Consider the following 24,905-nt stretch of genomic DNA (forward strand, 5'->3'; position numbering starts at 1 on the left):
GTAAGCCACCTTGTCTGCCTCTGCACTGCCTTGGGATAAAAGCCCAGGCAATCCTTGGTGCCCCCTTAGATGTTGCAAGAAGATTGGGTTTTCTCTCTCTTTAAGGACCTTACGAGTCTGAATACTGTCAGAAAACAATGGCCATGAGTTCCTTGAATTGAGCTGCTTTTTGGTTTCTCCACATCTGCCCTAGTCAGTGAAAACCTTGTAGGCTTTACTAAGGGCTCCCTCAGTCTGGGATTTGGCAAGTGCTGCTGTCAGCAGGGCCTGTAGCACTCAGGGGCAGGGTGGTTCCCTGAACACCCACGGAACTGAAGGGGCAGGGCCCCTCCCCGAGCCACCTTTCCCCAGGCCTTTTCAGCTGTTCTGGAGCCTGTCTTGGCACACAGCCAAAGGTCTTTTTTTGTTTGTTTGTTTGTTTGTTTGGATCTGCCCAGCTTTCCCATGAGCCCCTGATTTGTGTAGGCTGAGGTCACGTGAGCCCCTGACTCCCACCGGTTGCCAGCCAGGGGGCGGCCCGCTCGCACACGTTAGTTCAAGGTGGGTGGGGTGGGCGCCTTTTGCCACTGACCCTGTGTGCTCTGCTCTGCCCTGCCCTTCTGCCCAGGAGGCTCTGAAGCTGGCCAGGGCACGCCAGAGGTGCAGCTTGTTACTTTGGCTGCTTTTGGATTTACTTCTGTTGTATTTTTGTCTTCTTTCTCAAACCCTTTTCATGATTTCTATGTTGGGGTTTGTGAAGGCTCGTCAGGAGGTAGCACCGAGGGCTTAGGGCTCTCTGGACAAAAGCATGCCTTTAAGGCCGAAATAATAGGGTAGAACTCCAGCAGCGGATCAACCCCCAATTGAACCTCCCTTTGTCGAGCTAGATGTTTTACATGTTTCCATGTATTCCCAGTAAAAAGATTAGCCCCAAGTAGCCAGGGAGCCAAATGAATCACCTCTGCCCAAACCTTTTGAGCTATGGGATCTGACAAATCCAATCCCCTGCTTTTAAGCATATCCCTCAGCACTTTAAGTGCTGGGTCTTTAAACTTAAAAATTGCGTTACCCATTTTTAGGGTCTTGTTTACCCCAAACCTCCTCGATTGGCCCCAATCCGTGTTTGCTTTTTTTTTTTTTACTTTTTTTTTTTGAGCCCCACATTGGGCACCAGATGCCAGGGGTTCAAACCAGCGACCCCTGGCAAGGTGAGGATTGGGGTTGAGTAAGCACTCCATTCACCAGCCCACACTGCCCCCATTACCAGGGGACACTCAGACGCAACGGGGAGCCTTAGTCAGGCAGAGACTCATTTATTGCAGGTGTTACAAAGCTTATAAAGGCACCTGGAACTCCCCCCTCCCCCCTGAGGGTATATCTTAAGGATGGTCACGGGCTGATCATGCACTCCTCAGCAGTCTGAAGTATTCTTCAGACTTTCAAAGCAAGCCAGGCCACACCCCCAGTAACTTCCTTTGGACCTATGCAAGGTGGGGCTATTAGGTCCCCACAATCACAGTATAATATAACCCCATAGGCATGGATATATTATGATATAAGCAACATCTTAATATCAGTATCGGTAGTTATATTGGCAAAAGTTCTTTGCTATTGAGAAACAGGTGAGGTAGACTGCCCAATAACATGGCCCACAATGATCTCACTTTCCAAGTATTGACAATCTAAGACAAAAATGGCAGGCTGTCCCTGAATCTCAGTCCAAGGAAATGGTTGGTGACTCACTGAGACAAGATGCTTACAAACCTTAGTCTTTATCAGCTTTCCCTGAATTGCCATGTTTATTCCCTGAAACTGGTAATATCTGTGGTTGACTTTCAGCAAATAGAATATGGGCACAGTGCTGGGCTATAATTTGTTGGGTCAGATTTCAAAAACTATGGTTTACTCTTGCTAGTATTCTCTCTCTCTCTCTCTCTCTCTCTCTCTCTCTCTCTCTCTCCAGTTTTCATGAAGCAAGCTGCCTTGTGGGAGTGGTCCACGTAGCAGGCAGCTGAGAGCAGCCATTGACTAACACCCAGGAGGAACTGAATCTTAAGGAAAATCATGTGGGGGTGAGCTTAGAAGTAGATCTAAACTTAAGGAATACGTGCTTAAGAATGGCCTCCTTAGTGAAGTCTCTGAGAGACCCTGCAGCAGAGGGCCCCAACCAATTTCCCCTTCTCCTTAAAAGTACCTTTCTCACATTCATGTTTTTTTCTTTTGTTTTGTGACCCACTGAGTTCAACCAGGAATGTCTATGTGACCATGGGTTTAGAAACATCCATTAACACCTCCTGTACTCACCAGTACCCACACAATTGAAGATAGTGACTGGCTCATTCCTAGCATCCACAGTAGCCTATAGTTCAGTAGGGTGGAGTATGGCCCCATGAGTCCCTCAACTGACCGTGATTGACTGATGAGAAACCCAGTCTTATGCAGACCCAGTGGAGGCAAACTTAGCTGCTGTGAGATCATGACTGTAATGGCTGTGTCATGCTCAGAAGTCAGCATTTTCCAGCCCTTCTCCCTATCTTCCACCCCCTATTCTACATAATGACCTGAGCCCTGGAGAAGGTGATATGTTTAAGTGTCCTTTTTAGGGATGAACACTCAACTATTGCTTACTCTGCACACCTTGAGCAACGATGGGTCTCTGCACTCACTGCAGTTCATTGCAAAGAGAAACTTTGTGTTTTTATAACAGTGTGGAGTCATCATGACTTCCCAGCATTAGTACTGCCTAATGGAATCAATGTACAAATTGTTATACCGTGAATCATTTTCGGTTAAGACCACATTTTTCAGACTTTGCCAAAACAAGCTTTCTGCTTTGGGGTTGTCTGGCCACTGGAGGATAGAGCTCTTACAGATCCTCTGCCGCAGTCTTAAGTACTGCGAGTGCTGTAACACTGGCTCTAGGAGGATAAAGATAATCACATCCATGTTCTCATCCATTAGCCTCTGCAAGGCCAAATAGAAAGCTGTTTTAAAGCTCCAGTTCTTGGCATATTGTTTGGTTAAAACAAATATTGTTTTCTTGCTCTGGTTTATGCTCTGCACGAGGTTATCGACGATGGCTAATCCTGGGTCCCAATCCCTTTCCTCTAAGCAAAGGAGGACATTTTTGTCTTCACTCTCTTCAAGATGGTAGCGCAGCTCATTGATTACCCAGTCAGTAACAGAGGCATCTTTGGTGTCATAAGAAACATAAGCATCATAGAATGTTTGGGATGTGGAAAGAGACCTGTAGCCTCTCACCTTAGCTAAACACATGTTATAGATAAACCAAACATCCCAGTAAAAGAGATGGTGAACCAAGGCAGCTAACATAACCATGGAGGTGAGAAAGAATGTGAAGGAAAACAGGACTGCTGCAATGATATCTGAAACACAAGTTGTGAGCTCTAGAGTCATGATACTCTTCCCCCTTTGGTCCCCAGGACTGGCACATATGACATCTACCAGTCTAGGAATTGTGATATGCAGATTCTCATCCATCCATCTTCGAAAATCTCCAATGTCACAGGTGCAGTCAAAAGGGTTCCCACCTAGTTCCAAAATAGATAAAGCTGTGATGGTTTTAGTCTGCAATGTGGATTTATTGATCATCTTTATCAGGTTGTAACTTAGATCAAGGTGCACCAGACTACTGGCTTCAGAGAGGAAGCCAGAGGGCAGGTGACAAATCTCGTTATGACTCAGCAGCAGCGTCTGCAGAGATGTAAATTTAGATAGGTGATTAGTTAAAAAATACAGTTTGTTTCTGCGTAAGTCAAGCAACTTGAGATGAGGAAAATGCTGGAGTGATGACCAGTTAAAGAAATGTAACCTATTATCATTGATATGTAGTTCCACAAGATTCTGGGGCAAGTTAAGGAATGCTTCATTTGGGATTTGTTGAAGGTTATTGTAAGATAAGTCCAGGAATGTCAGGTTATAAAGACATTTAAAAATGGACCAGTATCTGTTATCATCTGCACGCCACAAAAAGTCCAGGCGGTTTCCACTGAAAACTAGTTCTTCCAAGGATGTGCTTTTCAGTGGACTGTCCTCTGTTAGAGTGTAAATGCTATTGTAGCTCAGGTTTAAAACTTTGAGGTGTGCTAAATTCTGAATAAATCCTAGACGGTGTGTGACTCCTGCAATCCTGAAATAGTGTGAATTGTGGCTAAGATCTAGCACTTCTAAGTTGTCCAAGTCGTCGAAAGCTTTGTTATCATCAAAGTCTAATCTGTTGTTGGCTAAATCCAAATATTTGATTTGGGGTACAGCTGAAAATTCTGTGCCACGCAACACTTGGCCATTGCCGTTGGATGATAGATTTAAACAGCTGATGTTCTGAAAACCTTCAAATTGCTTCTTCCCAATAAAGAATATACTATTTAAACTTAAATCCAAGGCATTGCCATAACGAGTACACTGTGGCTTTATTAAAGGTCTGGTATTGTGATAAAAATTTGCGTGTGGATCAAACTCTGTATCTGTTGATCGTGACTTAAGGATATGATGTCTGAAAGAGGAGCCATTTGTAAAATTTTGCTTCATATCATTTACCAAAGGTGATATTCTGTTTTCTGATAAGTAAATAATTTTCAGATGGGGAAAATCTTGGAAAAGGGTAAAATCAATTTGCTTAATAAAGTTAATACCCAAGTTGATAGTAGTTAAATGTGGAAGATCCTTGAGCGGAGAGAAATGTTCCTTTTTAAGTTCTTGGAACACATAACCTCTCAAGTGCAGTGCCTTAAGAGACCGAAGCATAGAGAAATTTTTGGAGATATTGATATATTGTGGATACTCTTTATTTTTATAGTTAAAAGATAAATCAAGGATGTGCAACTTGGATAGTTTTGTTAAAAATTCCCCAGAGGCAATTTCTTCCATCAAATAGTTGAATTCAAGATGCAGCTCCTTCAGCTTATGCATATTGTCAAACCAGGTAGGATGAATTTTCCGGAGGGAAGTGCTAGATAGGTTTAAGTAGCGAAGTTCAGTCAGGCTTTGAAAAGCATTAGGATCTATAGTAATTGAGCCTTCGTCACAAGGCGTACACGGAAATGGTGCATTGAAACACCTCGGACAATTTCCACTTAAATCTAGTAATCTTAAATTTTTCAGTCCCTTGAAATCTTCTTGAGTGATGTGTTTTATCTTGGCATTGCTCAGGAAAAGTTCCGTTAGGGAGCTTGGTAGTTTGGGTGGCACATGGGTAACGTTATTAAAAGATAGTGACAGTATCTTCAAGTTTGTAAGATTTTCAAATGCCCCATCTTCCACGCCAAAGGTGTTATTGCAAACAAAGTAGCAGTTCCAGCCCAAGTAAAGACGTTCCAAGTTCACAAGCCCCATAGTATTGTTTTTAGTTACCAAAGCTATATTGTTTTGAATGAGACTAAGTTCTGTCAAAGACTTGGGTAAGCCAGTGGGCATATTACGTAGCTGGTTGTCTTCAAGCAGTAATACCTTTAGGATTTTTAGGTTGAGGAATGCCCCATCTGTAATATTCATGCTGTCTTTATTTTCATCCTGGTGCTGTTGATTGGCATTGTGGTTGAGATTTATTTTGGTGAGGTTTTGCAACTCTTTAAATGATTCATTCGTTACATGTGTGATGCAATTGTCAGATAAATCTAGTTCTGTCACGTAGTTTCCTATTGTTTGGGGAACTTCTTGCAGTCGACGATCATTGCATTCTGCAATCACAGAGCTATTTTGCCTTTTCACATCACAGGGATAGCTTCTAGAATAATTTGCTTTGAGGAAAAATTCGTGGGTTCCAGAGGTGAGCAGGAAAAGGCAGGTCAGAATTGATGGCTGAAGGGACATGTTTTCCTAAGAAAAATCAGAAGCGGAAGTACAATATTAGAGTCTCAATATTTGCTGAGTATCTCATGGCAAAATGAACAGTGGTTCATTATATTTATCTGAGTTTTGAAGCGGGAAATTCTGCTAATAGCTAAACAGATGGCATGAAATTACATTCAGAGCAATTGTACATTCTTAACTTCTAGAGGGCTGAAAGAAGTTGAGGATGAAGCTATTTGAGATATGATGACAGGAAGCTTTTGCAGAGGAATCAATCAAGATGTTCTTCCATCACATTGAGTTGGAGAGATGGAGCACAGCTATGGGTCATATAAGGTTCACAGTGATATGTATTTTAGCATCAACCTATTGGTATAATTTTTTTTGTGTGCATATGTGTACATAGTGTGCATGCATATGGGGAATTCCTGTTTGCAGGTACAGGCCTGTGCTGGTGCATATACATGTGTGTGCATGTGCATGTGGAGACAATAGGTTGGCTCCAGTTGTCTTCCTTACTCGTTTTCCACTTTACTTCCTGAAATGGTGTCTCTCACTGAGCATAGAGCTTGCCAATTCGTCTAGTGTAGCTAGCCAGCTTGCCCCGGAGGCCTTCTGTCTCCCAAGAGAATCATGGCACATATTTGTGCTGGGACTTGAGCCAATTATATAATATGTTTTTTAACCACTGACTGTCATACTCCGTAATTTCCTTCTGAAATCTATATGTCAGAGCAGCACCTCAAATGTAGACAACACTAAGAAATTATGGACTACCGCTCATATAAACATTGGCGTCAATAGCTGTTTGATTGCTAATTTTGAAACTTTTCTAAGGAAGGCATGACTATTTCTCTAAAATACTTAAATATAGAGGACTGAATTCATTGCTAACAGCGATGCATGATTTCAATGACTGTCACATTCCATGATAACAGAGGTACTTTACTACTCTGATACTCTGCCTCCACTTTCAATTTTTCTAAGAAGAATATGTGCCTTCAATCATCAAAGAGTTTTGACAATTCAATCAAGAGATTCATGGTTAGCATCTTCACAGGATTTCCTGAGCTCTGTGTTCCACGTTTACGAAGATGGAAATCAGGGTGTTGGTCAAACTGAGCTTTCCTCTCTAAGCAAGCAAATAAACCTCGTTTGAAATCTCTAAACTTGCAGATTATTTGTTATGCAGCAATGGAACGTTAATACAACTAGAAAATGTGTTCATAAGAGGTCTTTAGCTGGGGATGTAGCTCAGTTGGTATAGTCTCAGTCTAGCATGCCAGAGGACCCTGGGTTTGATACCCAGCACTGCCTAATGCAGGGTGGTGGCACACAGGCTTTTGTAATCCTAACAATCAAGACGTGGAAGTAGGAAGTTCAGGAGTTCGAAATCAACATTGACTTAGGCCAGTTCCTAACCAATCTAGGTTACATGAGAGCCTATCTCAAAACAACAACATAAGATGACCAAAGCTTTGAAAACACACGACACTGCAGAAGTAGCATAGGTTCAACGTGCTTTCACCAAGAGACATCAAAGGGGTAACTAAGCTCTGGAATGCAAGCAAATTTGGGGCTAACCCAGGGACCTAGGGAGAGCTAAACCTGCATGAATTCCAATCTGAGTATTATCAGAATGGAAAGTCATTCTTTCATACTTCTTTGATTTACCACCTGGTGAGTGGTCCAGGGACTCCATTTGATTCGTTACTTTTCAATTCTCTGCATAAGCAGACATGAGTTGAATGTAAAAACAGTACAAAATATCACCTGTGATTAAAAAAAGAAGTACTTGATACTATAAGAGCCTGAAAAGAGAGGGATTTGACACATTTGTGGGGCTTGGGTAGATTTCCACACTTCAGTTCTGTATACAACAATTTTCCTATCTTTTTCTAATAATTTTATGATTTCATTTTCTCACATTGAAACATATTACCCCACTAGAATTTTTTGGCATGGATGTGAGATATAGACTTACATTATTCTTTTCTAAATGGAGACCCAGTTGGCTCAGCATCATTTGCTGAGTGATCTGTTGCCTGATTTGTATCATGTACAACTTTCTTGCATTCTGTAACTATTTCTAGAATTCCTTGTCTGTTTTATCTATCCATTTGTATTTAATACATACACAATATACAGAGACCCCTTATGAACCCCTTATGAATAGAAAATAGACCAGGATATGTTAACAAAACTTATACAAAAATAGAATGTGAATATTATTTTATTTTATTTTATTTATGTGGATGAGTATGTTGCCTGCATGTATGTAACTGCACCTGTGTCCTGCATTGCCCATGGAGTTGAGAAGAGGGTGTTGGATTGCCCTGGAAGTGGAGTTAAGAATTGTTGTTAACTGCCATGTGGGTGCTGGGAATTGAACCTGGGTCCTCTGTAAGAGTAGCCAGTGGTCTCAACTGATGAGCCATCTTTCCAGCCCCCTTATCACAACTTTTAACTAAAACATTTAAAAAATATAAAGAAGGCTATGGGGGAAGATGTGTCATGGTAAAGTCAGACTCCACACCTTTTTTTTGCAAGGTAATAGAGCATGATCACAATCACTATTGGCATCCTCAGGGAATCCACAAAATAGGCCCCCTCTTCTGTGGCCCCACTTTTCTCAAATTAATATTTCTACATCTAAGTTCTAATACAATTGTCTATTTCATACACAGCAGATCAATTGAGAGTTAAAAAAAAAAACTCTAGGAACTGCTAGATACCAACATAGGAGTTTACTGAGCATCACTCAAAGTTCTTTTAGGATGGAAATGGTCACCCAGAGATTCTGAAGTAACCGGTCATGTAAATTATGTGTCAGAGAAATAAATGGAACATTCGAGAGATTCCTGAGTGAAGAGCTTAACGTTTCTCATGGCAGCCTCCTAAAAATGCTCTGAGGTAAGAATATGAATTGAGAAATTCTAAATAACCTAAATTTAAAAAGTGCATCAAATGGCGAGCAGTGGCTAACAAAAAAGCTGAGGAGAAATGTTTGATTGTTCAGACCTCTGCACTCCGCACAGGGCCTCAGGGAGTTTCAGCTGATTGCCTCTGCTCATTTTCCAGAGTACTCAGTTGTAGTTCACGGGACTGCCATCAAACATCACCCAGCAGAGCATACTGCACTCCTCTGAAGTTTTAGAGAGAGGGAGAGCAGACACCAAAAACCTAGCAAGAGCTGCATCCCTTCGGTAACGTTCTTCCAAGAGGATATCAAAGAGAATCTGAATCCCAGATGTACTGAGAATCTCCTGTCGTCCTTGGTCCTCTCCTGTCCTCTCCTCTCTTCTGTTCCAGCCCTCCTCTCTCCTCTCCTTTTCTCCTCTCTTCTTCACTCCTCTCCTCTCTGTGTGCCCTTCAATTTTCGTCTCTTCTCTTTTCCTCTCTCTCTCCTCCTTCCTCTCTCCTCTTCTCCTCTTCTTCCCTGCCTCTTCCTTATTCGTCACATTCCCTCCTCCCCATGTCCTGGAACTCACTATGTAGACCAGGCTGGCCTTGAACTCACAGACATCCGCCTGCCTCTGCCTCCTCCTGAGTTCTGGATTTAAGGGTATGTGCCACCACGCCCTGCTCCATCCTCTTCTTTATCTGCACCTTCCCTTCTCCTTTGCTTTTTCTTCCTCTTCTTCCCTGACGTCTTTCTTCCCTCCTCCTTTCCCTCTTCCACCCTCTTTCTCTTATCCTTCCCTTCTCCTATGGTCTTTCATCTTCCTATTCCTCTTCCTTTTCTCCTTCTTCCCCTTTCTTCTTGTTTCCCTTTAGGCTGGCTGTGTTTCCAATAGAGCTTTCTTCACAAAAACAGATTTGGGCTAAAGGCTAAGGTTTGCTGACATTTTGATTTTAATTTGTTTTTATTTTTGTTTTCCCTTTAAGACAGGTTCTCACTCTGTAGCACAGACTGACGATGGACTCGTGATCCTCCTGCATCAGTTTTCTCAGTGCTGGGATTTAGATACATGCCATCACACCTGGCCTGATTTGTGTTGGTGTCTAAAATGTTCATTTTTATTATTTTAAAATATTTCATTCTTATTTATATTTACATGTATTCGTGTTTGTCTGTGTGAGCATATGTTACATGTGTATGGGACCTGGAGGAAGCCGGAAGAGGGCATGGGATCCCCTGGACCTGGAGTTACAGGCAGTTGTGAGCCACAAGTCATGGTTGCTGATAATGGTCCTCTGGAAGAGCAACAAGTGCTCTTAACTTCTGAGTCACCTCTCCAGCCCCTACTTTTATTTTTAATCTTTTTTATTTATTATTTTTATTTTATGTGTATGTGTGTATTGCCTGCATGTAGGTAAGTGCACCCGTGTTGTGCAGTGCCCTCAGAGGAAAGAAGAGGATGTTGGATTCCCTGGAACTGGAGTCATGGACAGTTGTTAGCTGCCACGTGGGTGCTGGGGTCCGAACCTGGGTCTTCTGCAAGAACAGTCAGTGTTCTTAACTGCTGTGCCATCTTTCCAGCCCCGTGATTTCTTTTTTAAATGATAACATTAAGAGATTATTTATCCCAAATGCTCAGCTTCGTGGTGCTCCTGGCCATTTCTGAGGTTTCGCTTCAGAGTCTCCACAAAGAATCCAACTCTGCCTATACCACCTGGATTTTGTTTTTCTCCCTTCAAGAACTATGAAAAAATATATTTCTTCTATTCAAGACCTCAAACTTGTGACACTTTGTTATATGGGAACCCGATAGGGAATAAATAAGAATGCTTCTGTGGACCCACTGCCAGGACAATCACACCCATGAGCTGGCTGCCTAGAGTCTCCGAGGAGGAGGATTGGGGCTGCAGGGCTCAAAGTATTTACTGGGTGTTGTCTTGTGTCAACTGGAGAAAAACGAAACTTACATTTTTAAAGAAAGTCTGAGTCATGAATGACAACACAAAATAATGGGGAGAAAGAAAACGGCTTAACTTCCCCTCTGTCTACCAAATGCAACTGTCACGAGTCTGGAAGTGCATTCACAGCTTGTTCATTCCCTATTTTCTGTTCTGTGCATAATCTGCACAGTGGCTTAATCCATGGTACACAGTCTGTAGTTCTCCTGAAGGCACTAAGCAACCCAAGGTGTTTTACTTCTTACCTCTCACTCAAATCTTCCTTTGTATAGTGTGCTCTAATTGACATCTAAAAAGCCCTTTGAAAACACCAGTGCACTGCTGGTCTGGTGGGCTGTGGGTGGGAAAATCCTAATTGCATGAATACTAAGGCAGCAGCACCCCTAGATAAGGCCAAAACAAACCTCACATGGTCCACAGTAGATACTTTATCTCTCAGAAATTTGATGGATTCATGAAAAGCTTTGGAGGACAGGTGAAAGCATGATGCCGTTAAGTGCGCCTATGGCTCCTCATTTCTCATAAAAATGAAAATGTATGCCATTTGGATCATGAAGGACTTTACCATGAGGCAAGTACAAATCATGCATCTGCTCTTCTCATGATCATAAATATCAATGAAATGGGTGCTATCATAAGCCTCTGATTCCCAGATTTGGAAACTGACTTGCTTTGAGAGGTCACTCACAAATGAGTTGGAAGAACTGAAACAGTGTCAATATGCTCAGGTGGTTAGAGAGTTCAGACTGGAACCTAAGGGGAAATAGAGAACAATCAGTCTCAGCAATGAGCAAATATAGAGCCATATCTCAAGCCCACAGGATCCAAGTGCTGGGGAAGATTTTTCACTTTGCCTATTTCTGCTGATCAGGCTATACCACAGAGAGTTTCCCTGACATTCCCAATCCTCTGTTTATATCCCTGAACAGCCATATATTAGAGCTTATGGTTTAAAACTAGCAAATTTGGCTGTGGTGATGTGGTAATGGCAGTTGATGAAATGTTTGCCTTAGAAAACATGATTTGAGTTTTGAATTAAGTTTGATTCCTACTACCCATATCAAAACCAATCTGGGTGCCATGCTTATAATCACAGTGCTAGAGAGGCGGAGACGGTGGATCCCTGGGGCTCACTGGACAGTCAAACTATCCTATTTGATGAGTTCCAGGCATGTGAGGACCCTGTCTCAAAAAATAAGGTGACCATCACTTAAGGAACAAACAAACACATGTGCAATTGTGCTTGCACACACAGGTGCACCCACATCCATCCACGAACAGACGTGAACACAACACAGAGTAAAAACAGCAAATCCTTCAACTCTATTTCACAACTCAGTTGAAATTAGAAAGACTTTGGTATAATGATCCACTGAATGGACCCTGTAGGGGGTCACTAAGATGTACTTGGTGATAACATCCAATTGAGTTTCAGTAACTAACCATGGATCATGACTTCCTAACCGAAGACATTCCCTGAGCCTGAGCTTCCCCAGAACCCACCTTCTCTCTCATCAGTTTCAGAAGTTTTAGGATTATTGCTTGAAAGAATGAGAAGCAATGACTGAAAGAGGAGAATGGACTCCATCAACTGCCATCACCATTATCCATGGACGCAGCCTGTCAGAGTAGACTTGGGGCCTCTATTTTGCTTTCTGAAATCAAACCAAGGGGACTAGCAAACAAGTGTCAGGGCTTTCCAGGGTCTTCTCTCCCACTTCCACAAAAAGATTGTGCTTCTTAATAAAAAGACCAAAAACTGGAGGTATTAGAGTGAGACAATGTTTCTTAGCTGTTGTGGCACATTGAAGATAAGAAAAATTTGCAAATTACCAATGCCCAGATACACCACAAGACACTGTTTTATGTCTGGGGTTCAACTTGGGCAACAGTTTTTTTTTTTTCCCTAAGATTTGTTCCATGATGCCAATTTGTAGCAAGATGTCCTTGACTTCCACCTGCAACTAATGGGAGAGAGCTGAGCATTTTCACAAGCTTACTTTATCTGTCTTACTAGTCTATATTCTAATTGCTTATGATGCATTTATGTTGAGTATTATAGGTATCATTTCCAGTGTCGTATGTGTCATTTGCCTATCTGGTCCAATCCTATTTAGCCCAGGATGCCAATTTGTAGCAAGATGTCCTTGACTTCCACCTGCAACTAATGGGAGAGAGCTGAGCATTTTCACAAGCTTACTTTATCTGTCTTACTAGTCTATATTCTAATTGCTTATGATGCATTTATGTTGAGTATTATAGGTATCATTTCCAGTGTCGTATGTGTCATTTGCCTATCTGGTCCAATCCTATTTAGCCCAGTGCAGTGATTTTGTAAGCATCATAAAATTTTAGTGCAAAATGAATTGATCTTCAAGATCCATAATGGACAGTGAGTATAAAAATTAACTTCCAATAAATTAAACATAAACTGTTGTCAAAATGTCCTCTAGGGAGTTTAATAAGCACTAAATGTTTGGAAAAATATATCATCAATTTGCATGAGATTCTTTTGGAATCTGCCTTTTCAATTGCTTTTAAACTTCATTGAATTGTCTTGAAAATATTCAGGAAGACCTGTAGTTTGCTTTTCAATCTGATACTTTTTTGACAATAATAGAAACCGATCACCTGCTATATTTAGACAATGTGAGACAATAATTATAGATGTAGTAGGACATTGCTTTAAAACTCTGAGCAAGAAAAGTAGCCACTGCTATTGAATTTGAAACATTTAGTAGATAAGTTCAGTTGTCAGTAGGCTATGGGAACTGATTCATATCTGTAAAGGGAGAGAACTTATTCTGTTCTATAGCAATCACAAAGTAAAGACTTTTCCCTCCCCTTTTACATCCATTCCATTGTTCTAGGAGAGCCAGAAAACAATATATCATCCCAAATTCTATCTTGGAATGCTCTAGTTTGCCTCACCAAAATGATAAGATTATCACTGCATTCCATTTTCAAAATTTACTCTCTAATTACTTCATATTAACCTCCACACAGGTTCAACAGACGATCCACCTACCTTGCGTTCACTGTGGGTTATTATAATCCTTAGACTTCTGCTTCTAATTTGTCCGGATTTCTGGATCACAAACCAGATTTTGCTGGAGAGCCCCGAGACAAGAATTGGCACAGCTTACCCCTTTCTGACTGAGGTCCTTTCCAACTTCTGTTTCTATAACTTGCGGTATCAGTACATAATGTTCCCCTCCGTGAAGTAGGTGTGTGAAGAGAAGGCACTGGTGAACTTCCTGAAATAGGTTGCTTTACCATCAGCAGAATCTAGTGTGAGATTTGCAGAAGTTTATATGGGAAGAAAGGAACTTGTGATTTCTCAACTGTTGCCAAATCATTTATCGACTGTGTTTTAAAATTGGAAAACTGAAATTGGGGGAAAAGCCTTTTATAAAGTGATTTTAATACAACTCATACATCCTATTTTTGTGAAGTGGTATATATTTATGTGTATGGCTATTTGTAGGGATCTGGTGACCAGGCTTAGGGGAAATAGAGATAAAATGGGGAGAAAATTTGACTGAAAAAAGTTTAGTGTATTCTTTTAAAACAACTACCTTTACCATTAGTTGTATATTGAATTTAGGATTTCCCAGACTCATCTTTGGTTTTGTAACTCACAAATGTAGGTCAATAACTTGAACATTGCTTCTTCTTTGTTCCACACATTTCTAGGACAGCATCAGTGGGTTACCCACTAGACTGTGGCTGCAGAGAGGGCATCCTTCTCTTGGGGTACTTATACTTCATACAGCACCTGGCATGTAGTGTGTGCTTGATAAATGTTCATTGAAAAATGTTCACTAAATGAATGGGTAAATGAACATAATGAGCATTCTTAAGGCTGGAAATTTTCCTTTCTCTGACTTGCTTAGATAAAATTGGAATTAAAGCACTGGGAGCCAAGGTCTTAGCAAGTTTGCCCAAGAACAAAGGGTCCATAATCAACTTTAGAGTTAAAGTTGATGTGCTAAGAAGGAACACTGCCTTCAAACTCTAATTATAAAAATGTTATCATGCTGTAACAATTTTATGTTGCCAGGTATGGTGGTGTGTGCTTTTAATCCTAGCCTTCGGGAGGCAGAGGCAGGTGGATCTTTGTGAGATGGAGGCCACACCAGTTCACATCGTGACTTCCAGGTGCCTGTGACTAGGGAGACTCTCTCAAAAACAATCAACAAAAAAGCCAAAAATAAGTTTTTCTCATTACTATGCAGGTAGTACAAATCTACCCTTGATTGTTTTGTGGGTTTTTTTTTTTTTTGGTCTTTTTGAGACAGAATCTCCCTGTAGCCCCAGCTGGCCTGGAACTCTCTATGTAGACCAGGTTGGCCTTGAACTCTCAGAAATCCACTTGCCTCTGCCTCCCAAGTGCTGGGATTAAAGGCACACCAAGCACTCTGTGTTTTATAAATGAAATTTTATTTTCCCTTACTATGGAAAGACCTAGATAATATCAGAAATTTGTGTCTTGTCTTGAAAAGCTGACTGTTTACTGAAAAAGCTTACTAGCTTCTGGAGAAAGGATAGCTCACAGTGAGATGTGATATACTTTGCCTTGCATTACCCTTTCCCACCAAATGAGAGGAATCTACACTGATGACAGGGTAGAGTGGGGTGATATTCATATATATGCAGACTAAGAATGGTCTTGCTATGAAAGAATTTCTTTCGGAAGTTGCAGAATAGCTTGGGTGGCCATTCCTGATTTGACCTCTAAGGACCCATCCTTATGAAATTAAAATCTTGCATCTGAGGAACACTTCCCAAGATCCAGAACATCATAGAATACAGTCCAGACATTCATGGCATGACCAAAATTGTTTTTTTTTTAAAATATGTTTTATTTATTATTTTTATTTTATGTGTATGAGTGTATTGCCTGCATGTATGTAAAGGCAACCATGTTGTGCAGTGCAGTGCACACAGGAGTTGGAAGAGGGAGTCAGCTCCCCTGGAACTGGAGTTACGGACAGTTGTTAGCTGCCATGTGGGTGCTGGGAATCGAACCCAGGTCCTCTGCAAGGGCAGCCAGTGCTCTTAACTGCTGAGCCATCTCTCCAGCTTTAGAAATACATTTTAAGGGGCTGGAGAGATGGCTCAGTGGTTAAGAGCACTGAATGTTCTTGTAGAAGACCCGGGTTTGGATCCCAGCACCCACATGGCAGCTAACAACTGTCTGCAACTCCAGTCCCAGAGGATCTGACAGCCGCTTCTGTCCTCTGCAGGCATTGCACAACATGGGTGCACTTACCTACATGCAGGCAATACATACATACACATAAAAATATAAAAATATTAAATGAAAAATATATAAAAGAAATACATTTTAAGTAAAGGATTTGAATGAAAAAATTCACACGAGGATTCCTTAGCATAAAGGCCAAATCTCATGACATTGTGTTCTGGTTTTAACAGAAAACACAGAGCTCCTGGAGGAACAGCTGCTGTGGGCCCCTGTCTCTCAGCCATGTTGTGGCTTCCCTTGGCACCTGCAGGCAAGCTGCCTTTCCTTGGTCAGAGAAGTCTCCAGTGTGCTAGTCTGCAGGTTCCAACCCCAGATGCTGGTTTTGGTCACTCTCACAGCTGTATACTAATACCCACAATCCCAAGTGCCTACCCCACTTTCTCTTTGTCCCTCACTCCTAGGTCCCTGTCCTTGTCAATTTCTGCTGTGATAAAATACCCTTCAACTGAGTATTTTATAAACACTAAAATTTTGACTCAGTTCTGGAGACTGGGAAGTCCAAGATCAAGGGGTTAGCAGGCTTGGTGACTAGGGAGGGCTGCTTTGTGTATCTAAGATGCTGCCTTATTAAGCACTTTCTGGAGAGGGGAAATGGACAATGCCATCACATGGTGGAAAGAATGGAAAGGGTGAACTGTGAACTCAAGCCTCTCCATTCACAAATGAAAATCTCTCAAGTCCTAACCCTAAAGACTGCCCTCTTTGTTTGAGAAAGGGGACCCTTGTAGCCCCAGAACTCACTATGTAGGCCAGACTGTCCTTGAATTCACAGAGATCTGCCTGCCTCTGCCTCCTGAGGGCTGGGATTAAAGGCATGCATCACCACACCTGGCTTAAGACTGCCCTCTTTTTTTTGTTCTCTTATTTTAATGTGTGTGTGTGTGTGTGTGTGTGTGTGTGTGTGTGTGTGTGTGTATGCCACAGGGCACATGAGGAGGTCACCTTCCACCTGTTTAAGACAGGATCTCTTGTTTGCTACTGTGTAATCCAAGCTAGCTGGCCTACCGTAAATCCTTGGGAATTATCCTGTCCCTGCCTCCCATCTTGCTGTAAGAGTGCCAGGAGTATAGATGTGCTACAGCATCTGGCTTTATGTAGCTTCTGGGGATTAAACACAGGTCCTCACACTTGCATGGCAAACACTTTACCCACTGAACCATCTCTCCAATCCAAGGCCTGACCTGCTAATACTGGTGTATTAAGGATTAAGCTTCAACCTGACATCTACCCATCTTCTTCCACTCATTTCCAGCCTCTGTGGGTTGCTTCCCATCTGTATTATTACTCCTCCTTTCGACTAAAAAGCTCAAAGTGTTCACCTATACAACTTCTCAGTCCCCATTACGAACTGGTGGCTCTTTGGCTAAACATGTCAGCTAAAGGCACTCTTCTATGTGAGATGACAGAGCTCTAAATCAGGTCACAGAAACTGGGTAAGAAGGAGGGCTGGATTACAGGCTTACCAAGCCAGATGACAAAGTAGCTTTATATGGAGGACGTCCTGTGCAACTACATACATGATGAATGGGGCTGTCTCTTTCCAATGATTGTCTGACTGTACGTGTATGGGAAAAGGTAAGATCTACATAGCCTTTTACAATTCTTTTCTTGAGTCCACGTGCAATTAAAGATCAATGATCTGAAAACCCTGATCTTCCTACCATACGTTTTTGTAGTTCCCGAAGCTAGTCTCTTCCAAATAATGACCCATGATACCACAAACGACCATAGCAGTTTGTAGTGGGAAAGGTCCCCTAATCTCATGGGTGAGAGAACTGAAACCAGAGGTCAAATGAGCAATAATGGGAAAGTGGGTACTAGAGCTCTCTCCACTCAACTTCTGCTCTAACGTTCTTTAACTGTCTCTTCATGAATGTCCTAAGTAAAAGGATGGTAGCAAGTCAATGTTTTGAGAAGTTTTCTCTCTTTCGGCTAGTGTCCTGTTTTTACTTCCTACCTTTTAAATAAAAATCTCACCATAACCATCTAGTTTCACTTTTTTCATATGTAGATATTTTAAATTTTTTACATTTTTAAAAATGTGTGTGTTTAATCCCAGCACTTGGGAGGCAGGGGCAGGCAGATCTCTGTGAGTTCAAGGCCAGCCTGGTCTACATAGTGAGTTCCAGGACAGCTGGGGCTACAGGGAGACCCTGTTTCAAAAAGACCAAAAAAAAGTGTGTGTGTACGTGTATGTGTGTGTTGCACACCTTTAATCCCAGCCCTCCCTCGGGAGGCAGCCCTACATGTGCAGATGAGATGAAAGCTTTCAGGAATCACTTGTGGGTTCTTTCTTTCCACCATTTGGATTCTGGGTATCAAACTCAGGCCATCTGTCTTGATGGCAAGTGCTCTACCCTCTGAGCCATCTCACCAAACCCATATACAGATACTTCTTAATATTTGCTTTTTATTTTTATTTGTGTATGTGTGTGTACAATATATGTGCATGCACATTCATGCATTCCATAAAATATACATGGGGGTCAGAAGACAACCTTGGGTGTCACCCCTCATGTTCTACTTTGTTTGAGACAGAGGTTCTTTGACTTTAGCCTCTTTAGCCCATGAGCTTCTGGGGAATCTCCTGTATCTGCCTCCCATCTCCCTCTAGAAGTGCTGGAATTGAAGATACTTATGCTGGTACATCAGGCTTTTACATGGGTTCTGGGGATTTGAACTCAAGCCCTCATGCTGGTATGGCAAGTGCCTTTACCCATGAACCATCTCTTCAACCCTCATCACAACCATCCAATTTCTCTCTTCTTTTGATGGACTATATATTTCCAGGCAGTCATTCCTGCTTGACCAGGTCCACCAAAGCAAATTGAGTCACGGACAGGTATTCCCAACTAAAAGGGATTTGTAAAGTGGAAAAGCACTGAAGGAAGTCTACCCACGAGTATCCCCCTAGAAGTATGCTCGCCACCCTGACTTTCCCAAATCAAGACGTTCACTGGAAGCCAGGCACTTCTGGGGTAAAGGGATGGGAGGTTCAGTGAATTCGCACACAAGGGAGCAATGTCAAAATGTAGAAATGATATGAAAACTACATATAGTGCTTTATCATCCCTTAGGATGAATTTGATTTGTCCTGAAGAAGATGGTTTGGAAAGAGAAACAAAACAGTGAAAGATGCAGGTTGGGTCTCAGCAAAGAGCTGAGCCAGTGGGATGTTCAGGATCAGAGAAAGCTTAGAAGCCCCAGATAAATCATGACACTCAGGACTAGAGGGAATGGCAGTGTCTTGAATTTTCCTCATTACCACAGTATGGGAGCAGAGAGAGCTCAGTATTGCTACGTTGGTTTTCACTAAGCCCTAGAGTATCATGGGGGGAGGAAAGAGAAAAGAGGTAGGGAGAGAGAGAGGGAGAGAGAGTGAGGGAGAGAGAGAGAGAGAGAGAGAGAGAGAGAGAGAGAGAAAGAGAGAATTACTGAGATTGAACTCCAGACCCAGAGTCAGGAGTCAGGTAACAGGGACCTGTGGATGGCAGCAAAGACTGAGGGTCACAGTGAGTAAACTGACTGATGAAGCAAAATCATCCTGTAGGACTGTTGCTGCATGTAAAGTCGTACGGAAATGCTATACAGGTTATTAAGTTTTCAGCACCGGCCTTTCTTATCAGTGGCTAAAGAGCAGGATGGGAGACAATGTCTTTATACAATTGAGATGTAATGACTGCAAGTGAGGCCCAGGGGTCTCTCAATGGCCACAGAGCAACCACAGGTCTTCAGTAACTGTTGGTTATGCGGTCTACAATTTTGAGGAACCCTCTGCCTGAACTTGGTCCCTCCAGCCAGCCTCTTCCCCTGGGATCCTGCCCATGTTAGGTGCCTATAAGCTATGCCTTCCCTCCTTCTCACTGCTCCTCTTGAGAGAAATATTTCTCTTGATCATATGGCCCTGATTCTCTGCAATTCCTTCCTTTGCATTTCAAGGGAGTTTTTTTTTTTTTTTTTTTTAACCAAATCACCAGGTTCTGGATAACTGGATAACAGAGACTGTGAGTATAGACTCAAGACTTCCCTGGGAAACAGGATGTGTGGTTTTCATTTCGATTTTAATTTTCTCACTGGAAACCAGGTTTGGGGGTCATCCTGAAGGAGTGTTTACAGAAGGACAGGCACATATGGTAAGTTTTGGCTGCAGGGAGGGAAAGCATTCATGAACATGTGCATATGAGCTTGAGCTCTGGGTGAAAGATTATTCTCCTGTCTGCTAACATCTGTCAGGGCTGTGATACAGCCACCACCACTGAGGGCATTTGAAGTTCCCCTGGGTGCTCTCAAATACTTAACTGACATTACAAATCAAAAAAGAAGGAATGTGGAGGAAAGGAAACTTGCATCTTGACCCACTCATGGAAAGGTCTGGGTTCTGTGAGCTTATCTCCTCACACTGTCAACTAATGACCAGCACTTGCTAATATAAATAATGGTAAATTATTTTTAATTCTAATTATTTTTTATAGTCTTAATGAAATAAAATTTACCACTCCAAAAAGGGCAAAAGAAAAAGAAAAGAATGGGGTCATAATCAGAGTAAGATACTAATGGCCCGAACAGGAAATATATTTTAAATTTTATGGGATTATGGTCCAAAGTATGAAATAAGTATTCATGATTTCATACAGAGATACACGAATGAATGAATAAATAAATAAATAAATAAGTGGGGGAAGAGAGACAAATTTACACACTAAAGAATTCCATATAGTGCATGTAGTTTCTTACCCTTCTTAAGCACCCATTTCTTGCATGGGCTACAGTTAGTGGCTCAGTTCCAAGGGCTACATTGTGGAAGAGAAGATTTAACTTCACAGTGGGGAATCCTAAGTTAGCCACGGGCCCAACAGTGACAGGTCTGGTGGGCAGCAGTTTTCTCTGATATGATGTATGGGGAACGGTACTTCACCTCCACGGATGATCTACCTAAAAAGAACATGAATCCAATCTAATCACTAGACAAGTGTCAGACGACTCAAGATAAGGAATATTCTACAAAGTACCTGACCAGTGCTTCTCAAAATCAAGATCATCAAAAACAAGAAAAATCTGATTAACTGTCACAGCTCACAGGAGCCTAAGGAGATAGGAAAAATGATGGAATATCATGTATCTTGAACATGAGAACAAGTGCAATCTGAATAATGTGTGGTGCTTCATCAATGAAAATATGGAAGTATCAGTTCGTTATCTCCAATGTCTCATAGTAACTTAAGATATTAGCAGTAAGGGAAACTGGGTATGAGCTTCGTGGGAGCGCTGTACTTACCTGAAACTTCTGAAACTCTGAAACTATTCTCAAATCATAGATGTATTAATGCATTAAAAATAAAGTGATGACTTTGTAAACTGAGAAAAGTAACTATTTTGTATATATGAATGTATATGCTAACATATGTAAAATAATATGTGAATTTTCTCACTTAAAACAACAGAAAATTCATATGAACTAAGCTTAGTGGCCCATGGCTGTAATTCCAGTACATGGGAGGCAGAGGTTGGAGGATCAGAAGCTAAGGTCATCTTCAGCTACATGGCGATTTCAAGCCCAGCCTGTGCTGCATGAGCTCTTGTCTCATAAAAACCAAATCAAATCAAATGAAAGAGCACAATATATAAAAAAAGAGGAAACATATTTTTTAGAGTCACAAAGGCAGACAGGATGAACACTGATGACATAGATCTGGAGTTCCTTGCACAGGGTCCGACATATAGTAGGGCCCCATGAAAATGCACTTCTTCAATATTTTGTCTCAGGTAGCCCAGGCTGGCTTCAAACTTGTGATATAGCTAAGGCTGGCCTTGACCTTCTGATCTTCTTGCCTTCACCTCCCAAGTGCTGGGATATAGGCAAGGGCCACTACTCCTGCTTTGTACAATGTTAGAGATCAATTGAAATGGTTTCATGTATGCTAAACAAGTGCTCTACCAACTGAGCTACATTCCCAGCCATGAAAATTCATTGTTCAATGAAAGTCATGGGACAAGAAGTGTCAAAGTAGCCAGACAGAATGTAACCCAGGGAAGAGGATAAACCAGAATTGAGCACAGCATTGTGGCTGAGTTCTATGATTGGTCCAAGGTGCCATGAATTGCCCGTCTAGCCCTACTCCTGGCTTCTTTGAGCCTCCTGTTTTGGGATCTCAAAGGCCAAGTCATCCTGGACTTCAAATGTTTATCATTCATTGGTTGAGGAATGTGAATTCCAGGCTGAACTGGGTGCTCCCTGAGGGTCAGTGCTATCACTTTATTCCATTGCACAAAAGAAAAAAGGAAGGATTTCATATGTAACCATAGCTAAAACTTATGGAGAGCTTACTAGAGTTTAGTGGTAGGCATCAAACCCAAGGCTTCACAAATGTTAGGTGATCTCTCTATCACATTTTCAGCAGGAGGTCCAGTCATTTCTTAACTCTTATCCTATTCCAGAAATTCTATGATTGACAGGTATGCCTATTTTCATTTCTCATAGGAACCAATGGACACAAAGAAAAGCCAGGTTATGCTGGCTGCATTGTTCACACTCTTTATCATTACCTAATAGACCAACAGTGCCAAGGAGTATAAGAAACTGTAGAAAGTCATCGAATTTTGCAAAGAGAATTTTACTAGAGACAGTGAAGACAGTAGTTTTGACAGTGTGGTAGAATCAAAGGCCCGGTTATGGAGGGTTAAACAAGAGTGGAGTACAAAGACAGACATGATAGCCCTTCCAACTTACCACCAAACCCACCAACATCACATGGTACCTCAGACTAACGTCCCCCAAATTGCTGATGACGATCAGTACAACTGAAACCACTGCCACGTGCACGGACCAGTGAGTTGGTAGTCAAGTTTCTCTGCCATATAGAGATAATCTCTTTCCAAGTTTCCTCACAATACTCCTGGATTTCAGTCCTATTCAGTTGCTTCTAGAGAACTCCCAAAGTCTTTTCAGACTTTCATGCTTTCTGGACAGGTTTTCATAGGCCTCCATTTGACATTCTAGCTTTGTAAATCATGAGTACTCTCTTTCTATGATCCTGTGGATAACTCTGGCAGTGAGTATTTGGTACATTTTGCCAGATCTTGCTAGCAGATATAGACTCAATTTTGTCCCCAAGGCCCCGTGTTTCCCTGGTTGACTCCAGGTACAGATCAAAGGTGTCCATTGTACAGGCATGCATCTGCAACTCTTCTCCTTCATAGTTAACAGCTCACGTGTCTTTGCTTGTTATTCAAAGCTGCTTTTCAGAAGCGGAAACGCTTGTAGATGATCAGGGATTCACCAGTTTCAGCAGCAAAGCTGGGATTTGAACTGAAAGCTATCTTGCACTTTTCACATTCTGCTCTGGATTTTATTTTGATTTATTTTAACACTTTATATAGACTATGCTAAAATTTCTCTTGGAGGGGCTGTGTAGATAAATCAGTCAGTAAAGTACTTTCTGCCAAAGTTGAGTTTGATCCCCGGGGCCCAAGTAAAGAAGCTGAGCATGGTGGTGTGGATTTGTCATCCCAGGACTGGGGAGGCAAGAAACAGGCAGATTCCTTGGGACTCGATTGTCAATTTCCTTAGCTTAATCAGTGAGATTAATCAATGAGAGACCCTATGTCCCCAAACAAGATAAATGATCCTGAGAAACAATACCCACAGTTGACCTCTGGCCTCCACACACAGGCACATACATGTGCGGGTATACCTGTATACACATATATACCCGCATAAACACACAAACACACACACTCACACACCTTTTGGGATAGGGAAGACAAGGTTTATTTGCAAGTCAGGCTGACCTATAACTTATTTATAGCCCTGATTAGCTTCAAGTTTTCTATCCTCCCCCTTTAGCCTCCTAAGTGCTGGGATTGTAGGCATGTACCGCCAAACCCAACAAGACTGTAAAACTTCTGAGATGAAGGAATATTTTATGTATCCAATCTAGTCTTGCCCAGTTGTCAGTTGGTGAGTTTTGGTAAAAGGAAATGGAAATATAGAAAATAGTCTTGATACAATTATATAATATAAATTTCACAAATGTATTATTATACCCACATATTATTTTATTCCTATGTAGCTCTAAATCTTCATATACAGAATGCATGTTTGTTTTTCAAAGATTTTTCCCTAGGTATGTCTTGTTATATAACTTTGTACAGAAGCAGGTAAAGGTACTTGCTACCCAGCTTGATGACCTGAGTTCAATCCCTGTGATCCACACAGTAGAGGGAGAGAACTGACTCCCCCCCACAACAAAAGTAAATAATTAAAATATTAAAAATACATGCTGTTTTGCAATACTTTTGGCACCTTAAAAGTCTGTTTTGGATATAGATCTGTGTTGTTTCCTAAAAATTTTAATTAAATTATTTTTTATGGGGTCTCTCTCCCTATAGCCCAGGGTGGTCTCCAACTCATGATTTGTCTCAATCTCCAGAGTGTTGAGAGTACAATCTGACTTAAAAAAATAATGGTTATGCTCTATGCATTGTTGTGAGTATAACATTTTATTCCATGAATCTCTAACTGACTAACATTTGTGTCTAGCATCATTTTTTTTGAAATTTCACACCATGTTGGAAGGAAGCTAATTTAAAAATATTTTATTTATTATTTTTATTTTAAGTGTGTGAGTGTGTAGCCTGCATGTAGGTAGGCGTACCTGTGTCATGCAATGCCCAAGGAAGTTAGAAGAGGGCTTAGGATGTCCTGGAACTGCAGCTACGAATGGTTGTTAGTCGCCATGTGGGTGCTGGGAATGGAACCTGGGTCCTCTGCAAGAGCAGCCAGTGCTCTTAATCACTGAGCCATCTCTCCATCCCAGAAGCTAAATTAAAAAGAAATATGTTCAAGTGAGTAAGAATAGGCAGCAGGATGGAAAAGAGCGATTTTTGAAAGAGAAGGAATAAACTAGATGGAACCAAATGGGTAAAAGGAATGAAGTCCAGCAAGCAGCTGTGGGCTTTCATTTAGAAAAGGGAAGGGCTACCTCTTCTA

The 24,905-nt window shown here is 41.6% G+C and overlaps 1 protein-coding gene across 3 annotated transcripts; it reads right to left on the reverse strand.

Annotated features, from left to right (window-relative positions):
- Positions 1–1,409: 1,409 nt before the first annotated feature.
- On the reverse strand, positions 1,410–13,813 carry Tlr8 (toll like receptor 8). 3 transcript variants are annotated; one of them, XM_029556013.1, is made up of 2 exons: positions 13,794–13,813; positions 1,410–5,814 (listed from the first exon to the last, which is right to left on the reverse strand). In XM_029556013.1, exon 2 carries the CDS (start codon positions 5,806–5,808, stop codon positions 2,713–2,715), a length of 3,096 nt encoding a protein of 1,031 aa, XP_029411873.1. In that variant the 5' UTR covers positions 5,809–5,814; positions 13,794–13,813; the 3' UTR covers positions 1,410–2,712. The 3 variants fall into 3 exon arrangements, 2 of the variants coding, with proteins under 2 accessions (XP_029411873.1, XP_008851118.1); XM_008852896.3 differs by having other exon boundaries at positions 13,676–13,806; XR_003847027.1 differs by lacking the exon at positions 1,410–5,814 and adding an exon at positions 11,335–11,400 and having other exon boundaries at positions 13,676–13,806.
- Positions 13,814–24,905: the final 11,092 nt, after the last annotated feature.

The sequence above is a fragment of the Nannospalax galili genome, unplaced genomic scaffold (genome assembly GCF_000622305.1).
Source record: "Nannospalax galili isolate Female #2095 unplaced genomic scaffold, S.galili_v1.0 scaffold606, whole genome shotgun sequence".
Classification (NCBI taxonomy): Eukaryota; Metazoa; Chordata; class Mammalia; order Rodentia; family Spalacidae; genus Nannospalax; species Nannospalax galili.